Here is a 24,731-nt window from a genome sequence, read left to right as displayed (position 1 = left end):
GGCCTCTTGGGAGCTGCACCCGGCTACTGCTGCCAAATTAGATTTGGGGTAGCATCGAATGTGCTCTAGCCACGAAATTTGGTGGAGAGGTAGGGGCAAGTGAGATCTCCAAAGCCCAGAAAGGGTTTGGGCAGATTCTAAACAGTTTAGGAAATATTAAAATAATTAATATTTGTAAAGGAGTCCCTAAGTCTAAACTTAGGGAAAATAAAATATTAATGTGTATTAATATGAAACTGTGTTAGAATGGTCCAAAAGACATGGATCAAGCCAGATCTAATCTTAGTCATTGATAAGGGACTTAATCTCGACCGTTGATATGTCAACAGGAAAAGTATAAGAAGAGGCTTGAGGGTTAGTTGGAAAATATACCAGAGTGATCAGTCATTCTATTCTCTAGAGCGGGGTTTGCTAAGAGAGATAGAATTAGTAATCGGGAGTTGCAGCTAAAGGGAATTGAGTACAGACAGACACAGAGACAGATAGTGCCGGGAGACCTGGGAAGTAGCCAGGGAGTGTGACGCAGAGCCATCCAGGGCTCACGCAGGGCCACGCAGAGGCAGCCAGGAGCTGCGCAGAGCCTCAGAGAGGCCAGCGTTGCTGACGCAGAGGGCTAGAGGGCTGACAAAGGGCCTCCTAAGGCTCACACAGACCCATCCGGGGTGACGCAGGGCCAATGCTAGGCAAAGAGGGATTGACGCGGTCCAGAAAAGGCTGACGCTGGGGTTTCTGGGGCAGATTGGTACTGAGGAGCTACCGAAAGGATTATCCGAGGTTTCGGCTAGGAGATTTGTCTCAAACTGAGAGGTATTACTGCCAAGGAAATTCTCTATTGGGTAGGCTAGTTTCGGCACCCAGATTGTACTCTGATATTGCTTAATAAGAAAACCCTTAGATAGATGCACCGGTTTTCCCACATTGGGTTATTCCGGGTACATTGGTCCAAAAATAATGGTGTCATATGGTGTGATTGTTTCCGTTTCCTTTAGTTGTTGATCTGTAATATGCTGAGCATGCACTAGTGTTTATTTTCAGTATTTACATTGTAAATAACTTGTTAAGTAAAATAACAAGTAGGTAGGAATAAATCAAATAAAGTGCATGGAGGGTTTCTAACTAAGTAGACTTAGAAATTTCATCATGGTATCAGAGCGTGATTGCAGATCATAGGAGGACTAAGGACATCAGCCGAGTGGAGCAATAGCAGCAGAAAACAGTTGCCCCGAGGTGACATGTTGTTTCTCGCAGAGCAGCAACAAGGAAGGGTGATGCAGTGCCTACGTCATCAAGGGGAGCTGGGAAGAGGCAGTGCAAAGTCTAAGGAAGGCAAAGGGAGCCTCACGCAGAGCCACGCAGAAGCCGGGAGAGCTGATGTAGTTGGCTGAGGAGGCCGAGTTGTTGGTGCCAAGATTGCACAGAGCCTAGGAGCTCTCACCTTCAGGTTGTTGGGGTTTAGAAGGCTGTGGGAATATTGCAAAGTGGAGTTGGTGAGGTACTGTAGTCAGAACAGTACCTCATAGAGCAAGGCCAAGAGGAGGGAGTTGCTGACGAGGGTTTCTAGCCGAGGAATCTGGATCAGTGGTGCGGTTGCACAAGACGATCAGAGTAAGGGGCATCTCGACAGCAGTAGAAGGATTTTCAGGAGGGAAATCGGGACTCAGAGGAAGTCCAGAAGAGAACTTCCAGACGGGAAGTAGAGACTCGGAGGAGTCGAACAGAGAACTTCCAGGAGGGAAGTAGAAGAGCATCATGGCACTACACGGAGTAAGAGACCAAGATAGACTAGATGGAGCATCGAACTTCGTAGTCTAGAAGGCCAGAATCTTATCCGTACTTGACAGAAATCATGTCAAGAACTTCACCTTAAAGGTAATAGCTATCCCAGTCGACCCCAATGATAACGACAAGTACGACGAGGCGATGGCGAGGGCCAAAAGCATCATCCTTGACGGGGTCAAGGATCATGTAGTACCACACATTACTGAGAAGGAAACAACATATGAGATGTGGGAGGCTCTCAAGAAATTGTACTAACATACTTCTGTGCAGAGAAAAATGCTACATGAGAACCAGTTGAGGTCGTATCAGATGAAGAAGGGAGAACTGATTGACACCTTCCCCGGAGGACTGAATGAGATCTGAGATCAGTTGACTGCTATAGAAGCCACACCGGATCAGGAGTTGATGATGAGGACAACCCTGAATGTTGTCTTAGAAGACTAGGAGGTATTTGTCCAGGGTATACTGGGCAAGGACTCTCCCACCTTGGGACGAGATGTGGGTGGCTCTTCGCCAGGAAGAGATCATACGGCAGTCAAAGACGGGTAGCAGCAGCTAGGGGATCCAAGTCAAATAGGAGGAGGAAGATGTTGCCCTAGCATCTAAGGGAAAGCAGGAAAAATGGAAGAAGAAGGATCTCTCCAAGGTCAAGTGCTTCAACTGTGGGGAGTTGGGTCATTATGTGACCCAGTGTACAAGGAAGAAGAGTAAGGGAGAGTCTTCCGAGACTAAGGCAGCACCAGCATGGGCAGAGAAGGAAGTTTTGGCACACGATGACTGTGCCATGAGTGCACACGCACCACTTGAGCGGAAGTGGGGAGACATCGAGTTGCAGTGAAGCGGACTACAGGCAATGAGGGGCAGGATCCTCGAGGTACCCAGCCTCATGGATTAGACCTTGCTACGAGAGCCCTGAAAAGGAGTAGTAGGACAGGCTGAGTGGGTAGAGATGGATGCGGATGGAGCGACAGAGAGAGCTACAGTGCAGGAGTCCCGAGACAGCGCTAGGCTAGCAGACTGCAGCAGTGCGAGAGGCACGTGAGTGTTGCACCAATGCAAGATGGCACGGAAAGGGGTACAACGGTGCGAGATGCAAGGAGTTGTTGCAGCAACGCAGAGGTCAGAGAGGGAGCACTTGTCAACGAAAGAGGGAGCTTCAGCATCAGTGGGTGTCTCTAGCCCAATGGAGAGGTCAGATTGGGAGATCAGTTACTTACTTCTTAGTAACTGAGTTACAATGCAGCAGTGGGCAGCACGATGCGACATGATGAGAGCAGGTGCAGTGCGCATGCAGTGTTGGGAGAAAGGACCAACAGCAGCATGGATGTAGAGGGAGTAGTCGTATAGATGCAGCAGTGCCAATGGCAGAACCATGGGCGGCAGTACAGGATACAGCAGTGGAGAGGATGGTGGGCAACAAGCCTAGCATCAGCCCAAGGACCGATGTCGGATGATCAGAGTAATACTCAGTGAGGAGTATTGCTAGAGCACAGTCCTCGCTAAGAGGGAGTGTTGATTTGGGGTAGCATCGGATGTGCTCTAGCCATGAAATTTGGTGGAGAGGTTGGGGCACATGAGATCTCCAATACCCAAAAAGGGTTTGGGCAGATTCTAAAAATATCAGGAGATATTAAAATAATTAATATTTTTAATGGAATCCCTAAGTCTAAACTTAGGGAAAATAAAATATTAATGTGTATTAATCTGAATCTGTGTTAGAATGGTCCAAAAGACATGGATCAAGCCAAATCTAATCTTAGTCGTTGATTAGGGACTTAATCTCAGCCGTTGATATGTCAACAGGAAAAGTATAAGAGGAGGCTTGAGGGTCACTTGGAGGATACACCAAAGTGATCAGTCATTCTATTCTCTAGAGCGGGGTTTGCTAAGAGAGATAGAATTAGTGATCGAGAGATGCAACTGAGGGGCATTTGAGTACAGAGACACAGAGAGGCAGAGATAGTGTCAGGAGAGCAGCGCAGTAGCCAGGGAGAGTGACACAGAGCAAGCCAGGGCTCACGCAGGGCCACGCAAAGGCAGTCGAGAGCTGCACAGAGCCTCAGAAAGGCCAGAGTTGATGACTCAGAGGTCCAAAGGGCTGACGCAAACCCATCTGGGGTGACGCAGTCCAAAGAGAGGCTGACGTTGGGGTTTCTGGGGTAGATTTGTGCTGAGTGGCTGCTGGAAGGATTATCTAGGGTTTTAGCAAGGAGATTTGTCAGAAACTGAGAGGTATTACTGCCAAAGAAATTCTTTGTTGGGTAGGCCAGTTTCGTCACCCAGATGGTACTCTGATATTTCTTAATAAGAAAACCCTCAGATAGTTGCATCAGTCTTCCCACATTGGGTTTTTCCAGGGAAATTGGTCCAAAAATAATGGTGTCATATGGTGTGATTGTTTTTGTTTCCTTTAGTTGTTGATCTGTAATATGTTGAGCATGCACTAGTGTTTATTTTCAGTATTTACATTGTAAATAACTTGTTAAGTAAAATAACAAGTAGGTAGGAATAAGTCAGATAAAGTGCATGGAGGGTTTCTAAGTAGACTTGGAAACTTCAACACTTCCCAGATGGTCCTTGGCCTTGATGGCTGCTTAATCAAGCCCCACGAATTTGTTGTTGGAGGCCACTGTGCAGTCTCTCTGCCCATAAATGTATACTCCTGAGTGTACTAGTTGGCTGACTGCAAAACACTGATAAAATACCCTCAGTCCTCCACCTTCCTTGCTCCCGAAAACTCCCAGCAATTGAGGGGCCTCTTGGCTGTCTAAATCAACCTCTGCGTATTTCTGGTTGCCCAAAAAACACACAGTCCCTTCCTCTGCGTGGCTGGCTAAGTTGTGAATAACTGCTGGTAACTCCTGCAATCTCTGTGGAACAACCTCCCTAGGGTAGGCACGAATGGCCCCCCGAAGTAGAAGTTGAATCTTCCCTGCGGAAGACTCATGGCTAAACAACCGGTAGACTCGCTAAGTAGCAGAGCGTACAAGAGTGAGTTTGTTTGACAAATATTCAGAATGAAAACCAAATGAGAGTTGATCTCTCTTAATAACTCGTTGGGCCCCCTTAGCCTCATATGGGCCCCTCCATCCACGCATTCAATTTTCCCTCCAAGCATATTGAATGGCTAATTCAAACTCTTATCTGGGTGGCCCCCACATTCCACTAGCAGCTAAATAAAGTCGATTTGGCCCCTAAGTCCCTAAGTCGAAAGTGTGGGGCCCTCTTCATTAGACAAAAAATGTGCAAAATTGTGTAGCAGTGCCCTGTTACTAATGTGTTTGAGAAGGGACATGACAGTAGGGGAGTAGTCGCTGAGGTGACAATGGTAACTCTCCATTCCCTCGTGGGGCAGCAAATTGGTAAATCCATGCTATGAAGTGTTATGTCACTATGAGATCCAAGGTACAAATCCCCTTGATTAACCTGTCTATGGCAGGGGCATCATAGGAACCTACAAGTTATAGTGATAATTGTTGGAATAAACCTTGTGTCTTGCGAGTATGAAACTGGCCCACTTTTCAATTCCTCTAGTTAAAATAAAATAAAACAAGGCAATGGTAACTCTCCCATTGTTGTTCTCGATCTAAATTACTTAGTGAGGCTTTGCACTAAAGTGCTAGACTTTGCAAAATAGGCTCAACTAGGAGAAGCAGATGTCAACTACCCAATTTGCTATGTAAGTCAGAAATTGAAGAAGGCTTAAAGAAATTACTTAACGATATCAAAAGAAGGGTTTTGGCTGATAGTTTCATTGCAGAGTTTCGGACAATATGAATTGGAAAAACCCTTTGTATTTTACAATAATCTCTTGCATCAAGGGCGGGTCTGTACGTGGCTACTAATGTTTCAGGAATATGATTTCAGATAATCATGAAGTCACAAAAGTGCATGTTGGACAGGAAAACCTGTCTAGAATCGTGTCAAGAGAAGACCCAACAAAAATTGATTATAGTCTTCCAGATATCCATCAACTTAAGCTAGAAGTTGTTTCAAAAGAGTTAGTTATAAGAAATCATACAATTTCTGCATGATGATTAACCATCAATAAGCATGTCCATAAAAAATGCTAAAAATACTACAATTTCAAAATGCATATATCTGTGGTTATGTTCAAAGGAGTGTGGAAAAAGTCGCGATAAAATTAGCGAAGTCCGATTTTTTGAGCTAGCAGATTTTATCAGCTGGATTTTTGGCGACTTTTTGGAAAACAAAAAAAAATCAGGATTTTATCATAAAAATCGAGATAAAATCAGGGGTTTTTCCAAAAAATCGTGAGGTAGTTCCTTTAACAACTTTTTAAATTTTTTTTGAAAAAATCGGGATTTTATCAAAAAAGTCTAGATAAAATCAGGAGCTTTTCCAAAAAATTGTGAGTGAGGTAGTTTCTTTAACGAATTTTTAATTTTTTTTTAAAAGAGAATATTTTTGTATTTTTTTAATTTTGCAGACTTGTTGCCAACTTTTTCAAAAAACTCCAGACTTTAACGACTTTTTCAATTTCTGGACCTTGGCCGATTTAATCCTGACTTCGACTTTTTCCACATTGGTTCAAAGCAAAACACAACACCTAAATGTGAAACCAGAAAAAGGGAATAGAGCAGCGCATAACTCAAATCAACCAAGGAACTTGTGGGTCACGAAGAATACCAAGAGGACATCTGAAACAACCCCAAATATCAGAAATAATTGCACTAAGGATATTATGGTACAGTTTTTTAGAAAAATATGGGCAGTGGAACTCTTAACCATAAATAAGACTACAATTATATTCATCGATGCTTCTTTTAGTATGATTTATATGAAGCAATGTAAGAAACATTAAGTAACCAATCCCGCACTGCACAAATTTTGAAACAGATGCTTCTCATAATGGAACAGTTTCAACAATGGGTGGTTAAATTTATACTGAGTTAGACTTGCATTCACAGACTGCTCCCAACACTTTTTTCATTTGACAATTTGATCTTAAACATATGCCAACAGATCTCTCCCTATTTCTAACTTTTCTATAGCCTATAAATAAAACTAATATCTGAGTGCATATTATGGAATCTATTTGAAATGCTCTTTGTTGTCGATCAAGATAGCCTTTCACAAGTAATTTAATCAAAGGCCATATTTAAAATAGTATTTTACACATAAAAGACATTTTGGCAACCTAAGCATCTTGTCAAAGATTATTTTAGAAGTCATCAATGATTCAAACTAAAGATTTGCATTATCCTAGTTAAAAATTCCTTGAACATTACCGTTGACTCATAACGAAGGCAGCGACGATTTGACACAATCTTCTCATAAAGATCCTGAAAAAATATAATTTCAAAAATTATGTTTAAAGTTTAAACAAATCCAAATGTAAAACATAACAAAGTTTTCAAGCTTAGAAGGATAAAGTTCATGAAGGTGGCAGAAACTATATTGATTTCCAAGTCAATATGCACCTATGGAATCTTTAGTACAAAACATGCTAAAACCCTGAATAATTACACACACACACACATGTATACATATATCTGTTTGTTTCATCTTTCCATTCTACAAGTAAAAAAAAATGAACAAATAATAAAAGTATTTTTTGAAACAGTTTACGAACACTCTACACAATGCAAGTGCTCTACCAAAGGTTTACAACTGATAGTAAAGATTACAACGCTGAAAAGTGGAAGACGGGCTACTCAACAAACTACAATATCCCTTCTGTAAACGATACCATTGTACTGAAAAACTACAGGGCTATCATATGATCTCTACATAGACAGGTTCCAAGAAAGCAAACAATCAATCAATAATCTTAATAGGCATTCTAGAACGTTTCCATTTGCATAATCATGAGGTTGGCCTGGATAAAAGAAATACACAGTTGTTTACTTCTCCCTCTCTGTCATCTTATTGGCTTGTATGAGGAACCAGAACAAAATTTCTTTTTCCGAAATTAATTGGTAAAGCTTAGAAGAATCAGGGATAGAAGCGGCTACTCAAATTGGATCAACTTGCTTGTGTTATAGGATAAACCAAGAGAATAACCATTTTTTCTTTCAAGCCTAGAAAGGAAGGAAGAAAATACATCAATGCCCATATGTGGCCAAAAGTAGGAACCCAACTACAAAATCACATTATAATGTATTAAAGTTATGCATGCCAAAGACATACATAAGGCATCTCTAGTTTAAAACTCAAAATTTGTCACAAGGCAAACAGAATGATTCCTGATGGTAATCAAGAGAGAATGGTTTGGTGAAAATAAGAAAGAAACAAGGGATTATAAACTTTAACATATCTTTAAAAATCCATAAACTATTTTAATAGTGAGACTTAATCACATTAACAAGAGGATAGAAGCAAAAAGTCAATTAAGCGGTTAATTAAGTGCAATGTTACCGAGTCTTGAAAATGGTGTAATCCTCACATTCAACTACAACCAACTCTTATTGTATCATTAATGTGATCATTCATTGTATTATTAGGCTTTGGTTAAGGCCAACCTAGTCAACTTTGATATGTAGCCTCAATAACCCTCTTGGGGAGTGCACCTTATGTGGACCCATAACCCCTTTTGGAAGTGTTGTCGCACAGTATGTCTAGGCACTACGACAACGCTCAGAGTAAAGGTAGTCACTCTTGATCCTTACTCAGTTTAGACTCTCTCCTAAGCAAGTCAAGGGGGGTAGTCCCTAAAGTAAATGGATGAGAAACCCTGTCGAACACAGGCTTTAGGAGATTTTAATGATGAACAACTTAACGAAGTTAAATGAATCTCGATTAACTCAAATGAATAGATTAAACGCTAATGTAACCAAGACACGACCACCAACTAGAGATAATTATAGACCAGTGCCTTTAATTTGAATTAACCATAGATTAAGTAAGAAAACAAGTCATCCAGAATATTTTTCCAATATGTGACGAACAGTGACAATCATGAATGATTAATATAAACGCCCAAAACTTTAACATGCAAGAGATTCCAGATCTAAAATGATTTTCATTAACTGCCCAGATCTAGATTCAATTAACTTTCTCCAACAGCCAAATATGATTTAAAACGTTTATTGCACCTTGACCATAGAAAAATATGCATTTAATAACACTAAGGAACTTCAAATTTAAATCTTAATTATTCCTTAGGCGATAACTAAAGAAGTAAAACAAATCAACGGGTTAAAAAATCGAAATTTTTAATGGGCCATAGGCCACATTAAAAATTTTAATGTTTAAGTGAAAACCCCTTAATTTATTTCATTTTTAATTCTCAAGTCACCAAAAATTTAAGATTTTTAGAAAAATTTTAATGTTTTTTAAGATTTTTTTATTTTTTAAATATTTTAGATTTTTTAAGATTTTAGATTTTTTAAATGTTTTAAAATGAATTTAAATGTTTTAGATTTTTTTTTTTAGTTTTTATTTTTTAAATGTTTAGGATTTTATAGATTTTTTTTAATTTTAATAAAAAAAAAAAATTTAAAAAAATAAGAAAATCAAAATCAAACCAAAAAATTTAAAAAAAAAAAAGAAAATCGAGATCAAATCAAAAAAAGTTATAAATTTAAAAGTGAAAAATTAAAATCGAATTTCCTTTTTTTAATTTCTTTTAAAGAAAAGTCAAAACAAATAAAATCAAAAAATGAAATTTCATAAGAAGAACAAATCGAACTATCTAAAAGAAACTAACCTAAAATAAATAAAAATGAAACGTAACCAAAAGCATATATAAAACATTAAAAAATCGTGGAAAGCGTATGGTATGTTGTGCAGGTTTGAAAGGCTCGACGGAGGAGCGAAGGACTACAAGAACGCATGGAGGGAGGAGGCACAGAGAGGGCAGCGATGAGGGCAAAGGGGAAGCTCAGAATGGCAGCTACGGGTTGATGGGGAGGACGAAGCAACGATGGATGTGTGGATTTGGAGAGGGACGCAGCGAAGGTTGGGTAGCAGCGTAGAGGAGCAGTTGTGCAAGGGTATGGAGGAGAAGGATGCACGCAGCTCAACGGTAATGGAGGTGAGGCCGAGGGTGCAGCTAGGGAGTAACACAGATCAGATGCAGACAGAGCAGTCAAATGGAGAGGTGGATGGAGCTTACGTGGAGGATGTGAAGGAGCAGAGATCTGGCAGCAAGAAGGGTTGTGGATAGAAGGAGATAACAGAAACGAGGGCTTGGAGATGAGGAAGCAACGTGAAGAAATGGAGGGTTTATGAAGGTTGCAGATAGGCGCTTAAGACACGAGCTTAGCAATGGGGAAATGCAGCGAGGAGGCCGTAGAGGAGCAGATCGTTTTGCAGGTGAATAGAGGCAACGGGCAGCAAAGGATCGAACCTGAAGAGCAGCGAGGAAACTGGAAAATTTTCGAAGGGTTTTCAAAACGAAGGTAGACAAAGGAAATAAGAGACTTTCCCTAAAAAATTTCGAAATCTCTCCAGCAAAACTGCAAAACAAAAATCCCAAGCAGCAGAAAAAAAGGAAAATGGTGGCCCAAAAACCCTTTAAAAAAAATTCGAGAAATCTTAATTAAGATTTATAATTCTTCTGCTTCAAATTTCTTAATGAAACCCTCACGAAATTTCTAGATCTGAAAATAAATAAATTTAAACCCCTGAATTGCAACATCTAAATATGATCCCTGCAAAAAATGATGCTAATGAACCCCAGAGATCCAGATCTTACCCTCTAAGGACTAGATCTAGACTCTACAAAGTTTTCTCCTTCAGATATGTAGCTGTAAAACAACAAAAAACACCCAAACAATATATACAAAAACCCAGAAAAACCCCAAGTCAGAAAACTGAAAATAATCACAGATCTATGTACATGAATGGCAGATCTATCAGATCTAGGGAGTGTGAGTCTAACTCCGCTCCAAGATCTGATAATCTGAGGCTCTCAACAGCCAAATCGATTTAGCACAGAAAAATAATTTTTTTTAATTTTAAAGGAGGTGCTAAGCTCAAAACCCTTCATGCATCACCCATAAAAAAATATCTTATGATAAGCCCAGGATCAAATTAAGCTAGGTTCTTCAGAAAACACAGATCGGGAGTTGGCTAGTTCAGCCAAGAACTTCCCCAAACGCCGAATGATCTAATAAGCAAGGATTTCCTGCAAAACTCAACTTAACCATCAACGTAGAGTGAGAAAATGATAATAAAATTCAGATAAATAGAGATAACTACTATTATTCAAAATTTAAATTATCATTCAAACTCCAGCAACTGAGCAAGATACTTGTACTCAAATCACTCTTCAGAAAGCTATCATGAATAGCTAAAAAGAAATCTACACATGAAAATGACACATCTTACAGTATTTCCACGAAGAGAAACACCAACAGAAATTAACCCCAAAGAGAGCTTTTCACTTAGCACACAATCGAGAGACCAGATCAACTGACTGAAAAATACCTCCTATTTAAAAATAAATCCTCCAATGGCTAGTTCGCATGATCCTCGTCAACCCAATCTTGGCCGTTGATGAGGACCAAAATTTCTTTTAATCTCATCCGTCGAAATTTTGAATTCTTGGAAAAATTCGAATTTTTCAATTAAATGCATTTTAAGTAATTCAAAAATTAAATTTTTGAATCAATTTCCTCAAAATTTTGACTTTGACTTAACCCCAAGGACCAAAGGCTTAAAATTTAGCAAAATAATTAATTTACCTTAGTTTCTGGACCTCTTAAAATTTAATTTTTAAGGACCGACAAATTTTGCCTTTGGAGAATTTAAATTTACCTAGGACCTAGAATTAATTAAATTTCTGGTTTAGGATTTTAATTAATTTTTGGCCAGAAAATTTAATTAATTAACCTATGAGGGAATAAATGATTTTTCCAACCCTCAAGACACTTTACATCATAATTTTTATATCTTTTACATCATAAGGGGAAAACCCATCTATAATAGACCCTCACAGACTACCCATTTCTGTGACACAAATATAATCCAGCAGACCAAGCAATTTGTAATAAAATAACTTAACCAAATAGTTAGGATTATTCCCAAATTACTTTCACATAGACTCAATTTATAACACTAGGACTCGCCTAAGATCCCAATAACAAAATTCATTCCGGCTTTAGGGTAAGGTTGAAGGAAAACTCTGCCGACCATTTGAGAATGGATCGGTGAGACATAAAACCTCCCAGAATGTAGATCGCCACCAGAAAAATAGGTTTACCTAGGTAATTACATACACGACACGGATCTGTTGAGATTATTTACATTATACACATGCAGAATGGGTTTACATTATAAGATGATGATAGTTGGACAGCACGAACACATCGATCAGGCGCTATCCCTTTTGCGAAAAAAGGGGGTGTACTACTATGGGTCGTTGACACAGTGGTCAACGGGGAGGATGCCCTACTTGAGTCAGGTATAAATACACAAATCAAACCTCATTTGTAAATCAACGACCATTGATCTAAGACTCTCTAATACAAATGTTTTAAGCCTGTTGGCACTACATATTTGTTGTTCTCTTTTGGTTGGCATAATTTCTCTTTCAAGTGTATTTATGCATCTCATGTGTGGCGCACTCATGCTTGGGCATCTTTCTTTCTCTAGCACACTTTTAGTCCATTGTTGGTGCACTTCTTTAGTGATGATTTTTCTCTTTGTCCTGCAGGTCTTTGAGTTGGTGGTTTGGTTCCATTCAAGCCCCTCTTTATGTTTGTGATACCAACATACTGTCAGAGCAAGTGTGAAACTTTCCTACTCATTTCATTATTGTTTTTAGGGTTTTTTCTTGGCTCTTCATGCTGATATTTGTGTTCAGACTTGGCATCTGGAAAAAACTCTAATGAAAGGGATATTGAGGATGTTTCGTTGTGTTTTTCTGCTGGAAAGATGCTTTATTAAAGCTGTTTGTGCCAATCTTTTGCACTAATTACAGACATTTGGTTCATAGATTGGTGCACTTAGCATTTATTTCGGCATTTGTTAGCTTTTGTTTTGGAGACTGCTGGCTAGTGTCTCACTCTTTCATGAATGCAGAGCCACGGTTTCCATGTCTGTTCCTTTTTCAGCAACGGTTCGGAGACCTTTGGGCATATGCTTCACATTTTTGCTACTATGAAACTAAGCTTTTCAAATTTGATTTTTCAGCAGAAATTTCTTGGAATTTTTTGGGTAGTGACATTGACCTAGGGTTATGGAACTAGGGTTTCCACTTCTAATTTTTTCTGTAAGGACCAAGGGATTTTTGGCTAAAGGCATTCCCTATGGACTATGGATTTAGGGTTTCTTGATTATCAGTTATGGCTTCCTGTTAATTTTTACATTGCTCTATGCTGAATCAATTACTTTAGCCCAAATTCAATTCTTCAAATAGCAATCTTTTCAACAGTAACTAATACTTCCATTCATCAACAGTAATTGAAGATAGAACAGTAAATGCAACAACAAATAGGAGACGATCAATACATCAACAACAAACACAAGATTGGTCAAAGGCCAGGGAAAAAAACCCCACAAGGGGGAAAACCCTTTGAAATTCTTCTTCTCTTAGATTGTCATAAAATGTTCAGCAAAGAGTACAAAAGTCCAATTTCAACAATGAGTCAAAGTCAAACTTTGTCTGTCCAATAGAGACAAACCATAACCAATCAAATATGATCCTCCAAAGTCAAATCTGGTCAACTGTTATAATCTGCAATTCTTGTCAACAGTCAACAGCAGTCAACATGCCCTAACTAGTCAAATTCAATGGTCAAAATCTGCCTCTAACATCTCGGTCAACAGCCCATAAATTCGGCCTCCAATGATGGTAAAAATCATCCCAAAACATTCAAAAAAAGTCTGATCAAACTTAGTCAAAAATCTGCACTTTTCTCTGAGGTCAAGCCTGTGGTCAACACCAGTCAAACAGCTCCAACTGCCTCAGTTTTTGTGCCAAAAGATGCGTCCTAGAGAGACAGAAATACCCCAGAAAAATCGAAGTCACTCTCCTCCGAAGGTCAAAGTAAACGCTGGTCAAAGTCTGCAATTTTTCCTGAAGTCAAACTGCCCAGAATTTCTAGGTTTGTGTGCCAATTAATGTGGCCTGCAGAAACAGAATTTTCCTCCAAAAGGACGAAATCAAAAATGCCAAAAACACGCAAGTCAATGCTGATCAAAGTATTCAAAATAGAGAAGTCAACACTGCAGCCAAAGATGCCAAGAGACCTCGCATGTGTGAGAGAGAGAGGACTGCCTCAGGCCTGTACAAACCAATCAAATTGAGAGAGAGAAGATGAAATGATGTGATGTGATGATCAAATCAGCTTGAGGTCGTTTGTATTTATATGCAACTTTGAAGGGGCAATTTGTCCTTATGCCGACCTTGACTATCTGTGCAACTGTGGGCTTCACTTCAAAAATCCACATTCCCATGTCTAAATCAAGTGCTTCAAAGGGCAAAATTGGTCCTCTCGAAAAGAGGAATCTAGTCCCATGATTGGAATTTGTCATTGAGCTGCCAAACTAACACTTCCGAGGTTTCTCTTAGGGGCTTCCACTCTCTTCAAAATCCAATGTTTTTTTCTTACTCATTTTTATAGCAATATTCTCTCCCAAGATACATGTGTTTGGCTACGGCTTGAGATAACCCATTACAAGAACAATACATTGCAAATTTCTAGGAAACATTGGTACTATTTCCTTCATGATTCTCTATAGGGGAATCTTTAAAGACATTATAGAGTTTTTTCCTTTGTTGAACCTAATGACCTCAAAATGGCTTTCTTTTTTTACTATTCTCTCCTCCTACCCATGACTCAACATGATGGTCCCATAGCCCCACAAACCTAGGCAGTGCCTTGGCACATCATCCTAGCCTATTTCATTCTTCCATATTTGTTTGACTCCTTTGCCCACAAGGCTATTTCTCTTCCTTTACCATATGACCACTATTGCTCCTCCATTCCCCTGCTGCCCCTTGTCCCCTTTCCTCCTCCCCACAACGCTGACAACTCCTTCCCTTTGCCCCACTACCCGTTCTCCCGTATCTTACTCCCTACAAAACCTACTTTCCATCACCTCCAAACTCTCACACACATCCCCACCCTTAGTTCATCCCAACTCATCCTCCCCACACATTCTTGTTGAAGAATGTAACTAGTTTCGGTCTTCATAATTGTCATTTGTCTCATGTAATGATGTAATCTCTATGTATTGATCAAAAGAAGAAAGAAAAAGTAAATATATATATATATATATATATATATATATATATTTATAAAGCATGGGTTTCAAGCTTGGGTCAATGATCAATAGGTCAAAGTAAACATTGTATACTTATAGGGTTTGTTATGAGTCAAAGGTCATCATTATATTGTAAGAGACCCTTATGGGCACATGTACAAAAAAAAACATTATTTTTTATTTTATAAAAGTCTAGATACTCCAAGGGAATCAAGCCGGCCAGCATTTAGAGTCGACCTTATGTAGGCTCAAGCAGCCACTCGAAAGGCTATAAAAAGGATGATCTCGCTCTCCAAAAGGGCAAATAAAAAGCTGCATTTTGAGGTTATGGTATGCAGTTTGGAGATCATCTGAACCATTTTATTAAATCTTTCTAGAGCAAATACAATAGTGATGGAATGGTGCACCTGGGCTTGTCTCATGGGAGAAGCGTGACAAAACCGAGGTGAGCAAATGATGATCCTAGTGCTGCCCAACTATTGCTCCAAAGATTATCTACATTGCCCAGAAAACTACGCTGCCTGCTGGGAAGGATGTGTTGGAAACTCCACTTCCTATGCTCTGAAAATTCTGCAACTTCAGCTCCCGGCTCCTCAACAAAAACCCACCAAAACCCAAAAAGGGTTTGGCCTAGTTCAGACCTCCAAAAATCGACCTCCAAGGACCACCACCTCCTCCTTATGCTAGCAATCTCAAACTGTCTAGAAATCGCTGGGAAGGCCCTCCAAATCAGCCCCAAATGCTGAGATGTTATCCCCTATGGCTTTCCCCCCTTCTCCCAGCTAACCTCAGCTCCGTAGCTCTCTCCCCCAACTCCCACATGAGCCCAAGAATGGGTCTCTGCGCAATCCACAATGGTTGTAAGTCGAGCTGCCCAAATGCATCAACCTCCTGGTCCAAAACTCCTCCCAAAGGCTGGTCCTCTGCTATAACTCCAACTCCCAAACTTTCTCGGCAAGTGTTGCCCCGATGAATCCCCAAATCACCTTTGTGTGTTCCAGAAATACGCTCTGCTGAATCGAAGGTTGAATACTGTGGCCACAAATCTCCTCTGGTTCTCCTCCAAGGTAGTGTGAAATGCCTTCCTAGGGTGGCACTCGAAGTCCCCTGAAGAAAGGTTGAGTCTCCCGCCTAAGAAACTCGATGCTAAGCAGCCAGGTAACTCGGCTAAGCAACTTGAGCAACACAAATGAATTTGATGTGCAAATGATGCCTTGAGTTGGGGAGCTCCTCTTCCTTATATATTCATGGGCCTTCCTTTCCCCATGTGGGCCCCTCCCCAAGCCATTCGATTCCCCTCCAAGGAAATTCGAATTGCCAAAGTGCCCAAGTGCGTTTTCCCACGTGGGTGGCCCCCACCTTCCACTAGCAATCTAACTCAGCCTTCCTTTCTCCTAAGTTCTTAAGTCAAAACGGCTTGGGTTTCTTTATTCATCAAAATTTATGCAAAATTGTGGGGAGACCAAAACCTGTTACAAATTGATTTAGGAAGGGACGTGACAGTCCTCCCCTCCCAAATGTTGCTTGCCCTCAAGCAACTTCAGCACTGGGTGCTCCAAAATGTGTTCACCCTCCCATGTGGCATCCTCATCTGGCAGGTTCTTCCAACGCATCAAAAACTCCTTGATGGTCTTGCTCCTCATCTTCCTCTCCCAACTCTCCAAAATGGCCTCAAGCTCCAAAACCAAATGTTCCTCATCATCCAGCGGGGGTAACTCTACTATTGCTATCACCCGTTGTCCCTACACCTTGTTGAGGCATGAGACATGGAAGATGTTGTGAATCCTGCTCCCCTGAGGTAGCTCCAGCTTGTATGCCACCTCTCCAACTCATCTGACCACCCTGTATGGCCCATAAAAACGTGGTTGTAGCTTCTTGGCCCCTTTTTGCTTCAAGGTGGACTATCTATATGGTTGTAACTGGAGATACACCAAATCCCCCTCCTCAAAGTGTCTCTCAGTTCGGTGCCTATCAACGTACATCTTCTGTTGATTTTGTGTTGTTACTAAGTTGTCCTTGAGAGCCTTGAGGATGTCTTGGCTCTCTAGGATCCAGTCTTTGGCCTTTGGGGCCCGATTGTCTCCAAAAACAATGTCAGCAAAAGATAATGCATCATAACCATACAAAGCACGGAAAGGGGTCATACTAATGGACATGTGATGAGTGGTGTTGTAGCAATACTCACCCAAGTGCAGCCATCGAATCCACGCCCTCTACTGCCCAGTCACGTAGTTCCTAAGGTACCCCTCCAGCCACTGATTAACTCGCTTGGTCTGGCCATCTATCTGGGGGTGGTAGCTTGTGCTAGGGGTGAGCTCAGTACCAACCAATCTGAAGAGCTCCTGCCAGAATCCTCCCATGAACCTATTGTCCCGGTCACTCACTATGTTCTTAGGAAGCCCGTGCAACCGGAAGACTTCTCTAAAGAAAAGCTCTACCACCTGTGAAGCTGAATATTTGGTCGGGAAGGTGAAGAAGTGGGCATCCTTAGTCAACTGATCAACTACCACATAGATGCAATCCTTGCCCTATACTATGGGGAGCCCAGTGATGAAATCCATGGAGATACTTTCCCATTTCGCCTCAGGGATGGGAAGCAGTTGCAATAACCCATCGGGGTGAATCAGTTCCCCTTTGTTCCTCTGACATGCCTCACATTCCTGTACATGCCTCAACACATCCCCCTGAGGTCGTTCCATGTGAAACGGTCCCTGATTGCCATGTATGTTTTCCTGAACCCCTGATGCCCTGACAATGGCGAGTCATGTGATGCCTAAAGTACTCTCTCTCAACTGCGAGCTGGGAACCAGAAATATACGCCCCTTGTAGTAGATGACTTCATCCATCACCCGGTAGCGCTCATTTCCGTGGGTCCCCTCCATAATCTCATATGCCTCCTGTCTTTGGAATACTCTACCAACAACTGGGCCTTCCAATCATGGCAAATGCTCATGAGTGAGAGGCCTGCGGGTCTCCTGGATAGGGCATCGGCCACTACATTGTGTTTCCCCCGCACATACTCTATGTCAAAATCATAGGCCTGCACCTTGCTGACCCATCTCTGTTGTCTATCGTTGAGGCCTTTTTGCCCATGAAGTGACGAACACTGTTGTGATCAGTCTTCACTTTGAATATGTTACCCACCAAATACTGTCGAAATTTGGCCAAGGCATGCATGATGGCCAGCACCTCATTGTCATATATAGAATATGACCTCTCATGGGGTAAGAGCTTTCGGCTCTCGAAAGCAATGGGCATCCTAAGATAATACTGCCCTGATTCCCTCTCCTAATGCATCACACTCCACAGTGAAGGGTTGGGAGAAGTCTGGCAGTGTCAATACTGGACAACTGCTCATCACCTCTTTGAGGCGGTCAAAAGCTGATTGTGCCCATCTGTCCATGCGAAAGCCCCTTCCTTAGTCAACTCCGTGAGAGGAGTTGCTAACTACGAAAACCCCTTGACAAACTTTTGGTAATACGTGCAGATACCAAGAAGCCTCTCATCGCTGTCACATCTTTGGGTACTGGCCAATCACGGATAGCTCATATTTTCTCCTCATGTACCTTCACTCCATCTACGCCAATAATGTGCACCAAGTAGAGCATCTGGGTCAAGCTAAACTCACACTTGGATAACTTGGCATAAAACTGTTGTTCCTCCAAAATACGCAGCACCTCCTCCAGGTGTTGGAGATGCTCCTCCCAAGTCCTATTGTATATCAGTATGTCATTAAAGAACACCAATACAAACCTCCTCAACTGCCTCTGGAACACATGGTTCATACATGACTGGAAGGTAGTCGGGGCATTGGTCAACCCAAAGGGCATGACCAAAAACTTGAAGTGCCCATAATGGTATCGGAAGGTTGTCTTGTATGTCATGATCCCTCACCCTGATCTGATGGTACCTCGACCGCAAATCTCTCCTAGAGAAGTACTTGGCCCCTCTAAACTCAATTATTAACTCATCGATGCGAGGTATGGGGTACCGTTTCTTCAACGTCTTCTTGTTGAGCACCCGATAGTCGATGCACATGCGCAAGGTTCCATCCTTCTTCTTCACCAGCACTACTGAAGAAGCAAAGGGACTGGAGCTCAGCCTAATGTGGCCCAACGTCAACAACTTGTTGATGGCCCGCTCAATCTCATCCTTATAGGCCTTGGGGTGCCTATAAGGGGTGGTAATCACTGCCTGCACACCAAGCTCTAACTCGATGGTGTGTTCAAATCCCCTATCTGGAGATTGCCCTGGTGGAATGTCTCCAACTACCACTGAGTATCTGTTTAATAATGCCTGTATGTCCGGAGATGGTGATTGGGCTTGTCCCCCAACCTCTGAAACTCTTAGCTCTACTGCCCACACTAAGTCTCCAAGTCACAAATCTGTCTCCATCCTATGCGTTGAGACTGTCTGTGGTGGGTATGAATGCATGCCTCTGTGGACCACCAGCTTGCCATCCGGGCCAGTGAACTCCACCTCTAGCTTCTTCCAATCAATGGTAACTCGTCCAAGGGAGTTCAACCACTTGACAACCATCACCATATTGGTGTCTGGCACATCTACAAGAAAGAAATGGTCTGTCATGGAGTAGTTCCCCATTGTCACAATCAAGGCAGGCACATACCAAGTGCACTGCATAGTCCGGTCACTCATCACCAAGACTGAAAACCCCTAAAACTTTGTCGTGGTGATGCCCCTCCTCTGAACCAGCTGGGCATCTATGAAGTTGTGGGTAGCCCCACTATCAGCTAAGACTAAGACCCACTACCCCTGTATCGTACCTCGAATCCTCAATGTCAGAAATTTGGGGACCCTACATAAAGAAGCAAGGACTCACCCGGATGGACCAAGGGATGCCCCTCCCTGTGGAGGTGGTGGTGGTGGTGGTCCCCTCTTTGTCGGACTCTCACCATCTCCCACACCACACTCCAGCTCCACCTCGTCCACCCGATCATTATTTGAGAAGACCTCGATGTAGTGGGCCTTGCCAGCTGCACACCGATGGCCTGGTGCCCAAGCCTCCCAACAAGTAAAACACAGTTTCATCCTCTTGAGGTCCCTCCGAGTCTCATCATCCAGCTGCCCACGCCCCTGGGCTGCTCTCTGTGGTGTTGGCCTCGTATCACTCCCCTTCCGGGGGTAGGGAATACGTGCAGGAAAGGGTGCTCGTGTCTTGGGGATGGCCCCCTGCAAATCTATAGCACATGTCACAGCTTCCTGCAGCGTGGAGGGTCTGCGTGACTTCACCAGTCCACGCAGGGGCTCAAGCAAGCCCTCTATGAAAGTGTACACCCTTCGAGCATTTGATAGGTCTGGCACCATCACTAAGACTCTTAAGACCTCCAATATGTACCGCTATGGGTAACCTGTTGTTCAGAGTTGGGTTAGCTCCCTGAAGTGAGCCTTCAGATCCCTCTGATCAAATCGCTCCACCACCCTCCTGGTGAACTCCTCATATGAAGTCACATTGGCATGCCCCAAGTTAGCCAAGCCATGAAACCACCAATCATAGGCTTCCCCTCACAAGTGCAGCATGGCCATCTTGATGGCCTCCGGCTCCATCATCCGGTTCAGCTGGAAATAAGTGTCCATCTTCTCTACCCAAGCCCGAGTTGTGCACTTGGCAGTGCCATCATATGTGGGGAAGTACATTCTACCAATAGTTCGCTGCAACTCATAGCTCTGCATGCCCTGTCCTCCATAGCACTTGTTGAAGTTTCTAAATTTACCTAGTTTAGAAACCCTTCATGCACCTTTTCTGATTTATTCCTACCTACTTGTTATTTTTCTTTAACAAGTTATTTACAAAGTAAATACTGAAAATAAACACCAGTGCATGCTCAACATATTACAGATCAACAACTAAAACAAACAAGAACAAATACACCATATGACACCATTATTTTTGGACCAATGTCCCCGAAAAACCCAATGCGGGAAAACTGGTTCAGCTATCTGAGGGTTTTCTTATTAAGTAATATCAAAGTACAATCTGGGTGCCGAAACTAGCCTACCCAACAGAGAATTTCCTTAGCAGCTATACCTCACAGTTTGAGAGAAATCTCCTATTTGAAACCTCGGAAAACCCTTCTAGCAACTCCTCAACTCAAAACTGCTCTACAACCCCAGCGTCTGCCCAAACTGGACTACGTCAACCCCTCTCTATCTCACGTTGGCCATGCGTCAGCCTTTCTAGGCCTGCGTCAGCCCAAGAAGCCTTGCGTCAGCTCTGGGAGCCTCTGCATCAACTGCACTGCGCCTATGATGCTCTGCGCAACACTTGGTTGCCTTTGTGTGGCCTGCGTGAGCCCTTGCTGGCTCTGTGTCACCCTCCTTGGCTGCTGCGCTACTCTCCTGGCACAATCTTTGCCTTCTCTGTACTCAATGCCCCTCAGCTGCTCTCTCGATCACTAATTCTATCTCTCTTAGCAAACCCCGCTCTAGAGAATAGAATCACTGATCATCTGGTGTGTTCTCCAAGTGACCCTCAAGCCTCCTCTTATACTTTTTGTGTTGACATCTCAACGGCCGAGATTAAGTCCCTAATCAACGGCTAAGATTAGATCTGGCTTGATCCATGTCTTTTGGACCACTCTAACACAGATTCATATTAATACACATTAATATTTTATTTTCCCTAAGTTTAGACTTAGGGACTCCATTAAAAATATTAATTATTTTAATATCTCCTGATCTGTTTAGAATCTGCCCAAACCCTTTCTGGGTATTGGAGATGTCATGTGCCCCAACCTCTCCACCAAATTTTGTGGCTAGAGCACATCCGATGCTACACTAAATCAACACTCCCTCTTAGCGAGGACTGTGCTCTAACAATACTCCTCACTGAGCATTACTCTGATCATCCGACATCAGTACCTGTGTTGATGCTAGGCCTTCCTGCCCAACATCCTCTACACTGTTGTATCCTGTACTGCTGCCCATGTCTGCCATTTCCACTGCTGCATCTGTATGACAGCTCCCTCTGCATCCGTGCTACCGCTAGTCCTTTCTCCCAACACTGCATCCGCACTGCACCTCTCATCATGCTGCATCGTGCTGCCCACTGCTGCACTGCAACTCAGTTACTGAGAAGTAAGTAACTGATCTCCCAACCGACCTCCCTGTTGGGCTAAAGACACCCACAGATGCTGAAGCTCCCTCTACCGCTAACAAGTGCTCCCTCTCTGACCTCTGCGCTGCTGCAGCAACTCCCTGCATCTCACACCGTTGCACACCTCTCTGTGCCTTCCTGCACTGGTGCAACACTCTTGTGCCTCTCGCACTACTGCAGCCTGCTAGCTCTGCATTGTCTCAAGACTCTTGCACTGTAGCTCTCTGCCACTCCATCCGCATCCATCTCTACCCACCCAGCCAGTCCTGCTACACCTCGTCGGGGCTCCTGTTGCAAGGTCTAATCCAAGAGGCTGGGTACCTCAATGATCCTGCCCCTCATCGCCTGTAGTCCACCTGACTACAGCTCGATGTCTCCCCACCTCCGCTCAAGTGGTGCGTGTGCACTCATGGCACAGTCATCGTCTGTCAAAACTTCCTTCTCTGCTCATGCTGGCGCTTCCTTAGTCTCGGAAGACTCTCCCTTACTCTTCTTCCTTGGGCACTAGGTCACATAGTGACCCATCTCCCCAAAGTGGAAGCACTTGATCTTGGAGAGATCTTTCTTCTTCTGCTTCTCCTGCTTTCCCTCAGATGCTAGGGCCACATCCTCCTCCTCCTGCTTGACCTTGATCCCTTTGCTGCTACTACCTGTCTTTGACTGTCGTCTGATCTCTTCCTGGCGAAGAGCTGCCCACATCTCGTCCCAAGGTAGGAGAGTCCCTCTGCCCAGGATGCTCTGGACAAACACTTCCCACTCTTCTGAGACAGCATTCAAGGTTGTCCTCACCATAAGCTCCTAATCCGGTGTCGTTCCTATAGCAGTCAACTGATCTCGAATCTCATTCAATCCTCCGAGGAAGGAGTCAATCATTTGACCCTTCTTCATTTGATACGACCTCATCTGGTTCTCGAGCAGCATTCTTCTCTGCACAAAAGTATGCTGGTACAGGTTCCTGAGAGCCTCCCACATCTAGACTGCCATTTCCTTCTCGGCTATATGTGGTACCACATGATCCTTGACCCCGTCAAGGATAATGCACTTAACCCTTGCCATCGCCTCCTCGTACTTATCATTATCATTGGGGTCAATTAGGATAGTTATAACTTTCAAGGCGAAGTTCTTGACACGATTCCTGTCAAGCACTGATAAGATTCTAGCCTTCCAGACTGCAAATTTCGATGCTCCGTCCAGTCTATTCTGGTCTCTTACCCCGTGTAGTGCCATAAGGCTCCTCTACTTCCCTCCTGGAAGTTCTCTGTTCGACTCCTCTGAGTCTCTACTTCCGATCTAGAAGTTCTCTTCTAGACTCCCTTTAAGTCTTGATTTCCCTCCTAGAAATCCTTTTGCCACATGTCGAGATGCCCCCTACTCTGATCGTCTTGTGCAACTGCACTGCTGATCCAGGTTCCTCGGCGAGAAACCCTCGGTAACAACTCCTCTAGCCCTGCTATGTGAGGTATTGTTCTGACTACAGTACCTCACCAACTCCACTCTGCAATATTCCTGCAGCCTTCTAGTCCCCAACAACTGCCTCTTTGTGAACTATGTCAGCCCTTCTCTGCCTCACGCTGGCTCTACGTCACCCTGGACGGGTCTGCGTCAGCCCTAGGATGCCCTGCGTCAGCCATCTGGCCCTCTGCGTCAACAACTCTGGCCTCTTTGAGGCTCTGCGCAGTTCCCAGCTTCTTTTGTGTGGCTCTCGTTGGCTCTACCTCACACTTCCTTGGCTTCTGCGCTGCTAGAAACAACTTTTGTCACCTTGGGATAGTTGTTTTCTACTGCTATTGCTCCACTTGGCTGATGTCTCTTAGTCCTCCTGTGATCTGCAATCACGCTCTGATACCATGTTGAAGTTTCTAAATTTACTTAGTTTAGAAACCCTTCATGCACTTTTTCTGATTTATTCCTACCTACTTGTTATTTTTCTTTAACAAGTTATTTACAAAGTAAATACTGAAAATAAACACCAGTGCATGCTCAACATATTACAGATCAGCAACTAAAAGAAACAAGAACAAACACACCACATGACACCATTATTTTTCGACCGATGTCACCAAAAAAACCCAATGCAGGAAAACCGATGCAGCTATCTGAGGGTTTTCTTATTAAGCAATATCAAAGTACAATCTGGGTGTCGAAACTAGCCTACCCAACAGAGAATTTCCTTAGCAGCTATACCTCACAGTTTGAGAGAAATCTCCTACTTGAAACCTCGGAAACCCTTCTAGCAACTCCTCAACTCAAAACTGCTCTACAACCCCAGCGTCTGCCCAAACTGGACTACGTCAACCCCTCTCTATCTCACGTTGGCCCTGCGTCAGCCTTTCTAGGCCCTGCGTCAGCCTTTCTAGGCCTGCGTCAGCCCCAAGAAGCCTTGCGTTAGCTCTGGGAGCCTCTGCGTCAACTGCACTGGCCCCTATGATGCTCTGCGCAACACTTGGTTGCCTTTGTGTGGCCTGCGTGAGCCCTTGCTGGCTCTGTGTCACCCTCCTTGGCTGCTGCGCTACTCTCCTGGCACAATCTTTGCCTTCTCTGTACTCAATGCCCCTCAACTGCTCTCCCGATCACTGATTCTATCTCTCTTAGCAAACTCCGCTCTAGAGAATAGAATCACTGATCATCTGGTGTGTTCTCCAATTGACCCTCAAGCCTC

The 24,731-nt window shown here is 43.0% G+C and overlaps 1 protein-coding gene across 4 annotated transcripts in view; it reads right to left on the bottom strand.

The window, feature by feature from the left end:
- The window catches only part of LOC149168732 (uncharacterized), a 391,641-nt gene that overhangs the window by 169,468 nt on the left and 197,442 nt on the right, over window positions 1–24,731 (bottom strand). For all 4 annotated transcript variants that reach the window (XM_089428395.1, XM_089428396.1, XM_089428393.1 and 1 more), the window contains exon 5: window positions 7,032–7,085. In XM_089428395.1, the coding sequence (XP_089284521.1) occupies window positions 7,032–7,085 (54 nt within the window). The remainder of the gene's footprint in view (window positions 1–7,031; window positions 7,086–24,731) is intronic.

The sequence above is a fragment of the Pinus tabuliformis genome, chromosome 4_2 (assembly GCF_031772625.1).
Source record: "Pinus tabuliformis cultivar Carrire ecotype Pingquan chromosome 4_2, CPIR1, whole genome shotgun sequence".
In the NCBI taxonomy this organism is placed as follows: Eukaryota; Viridiplantae; Streptophyta; class Pinopsida; order Pinales; family Pinaceae; genus Pinus; species Pinus tabuliformis.
Note: the sequence above shows the minus strand (reverse complement) of the source record. Positions and strands in the feature narration are given on the sequence as shown.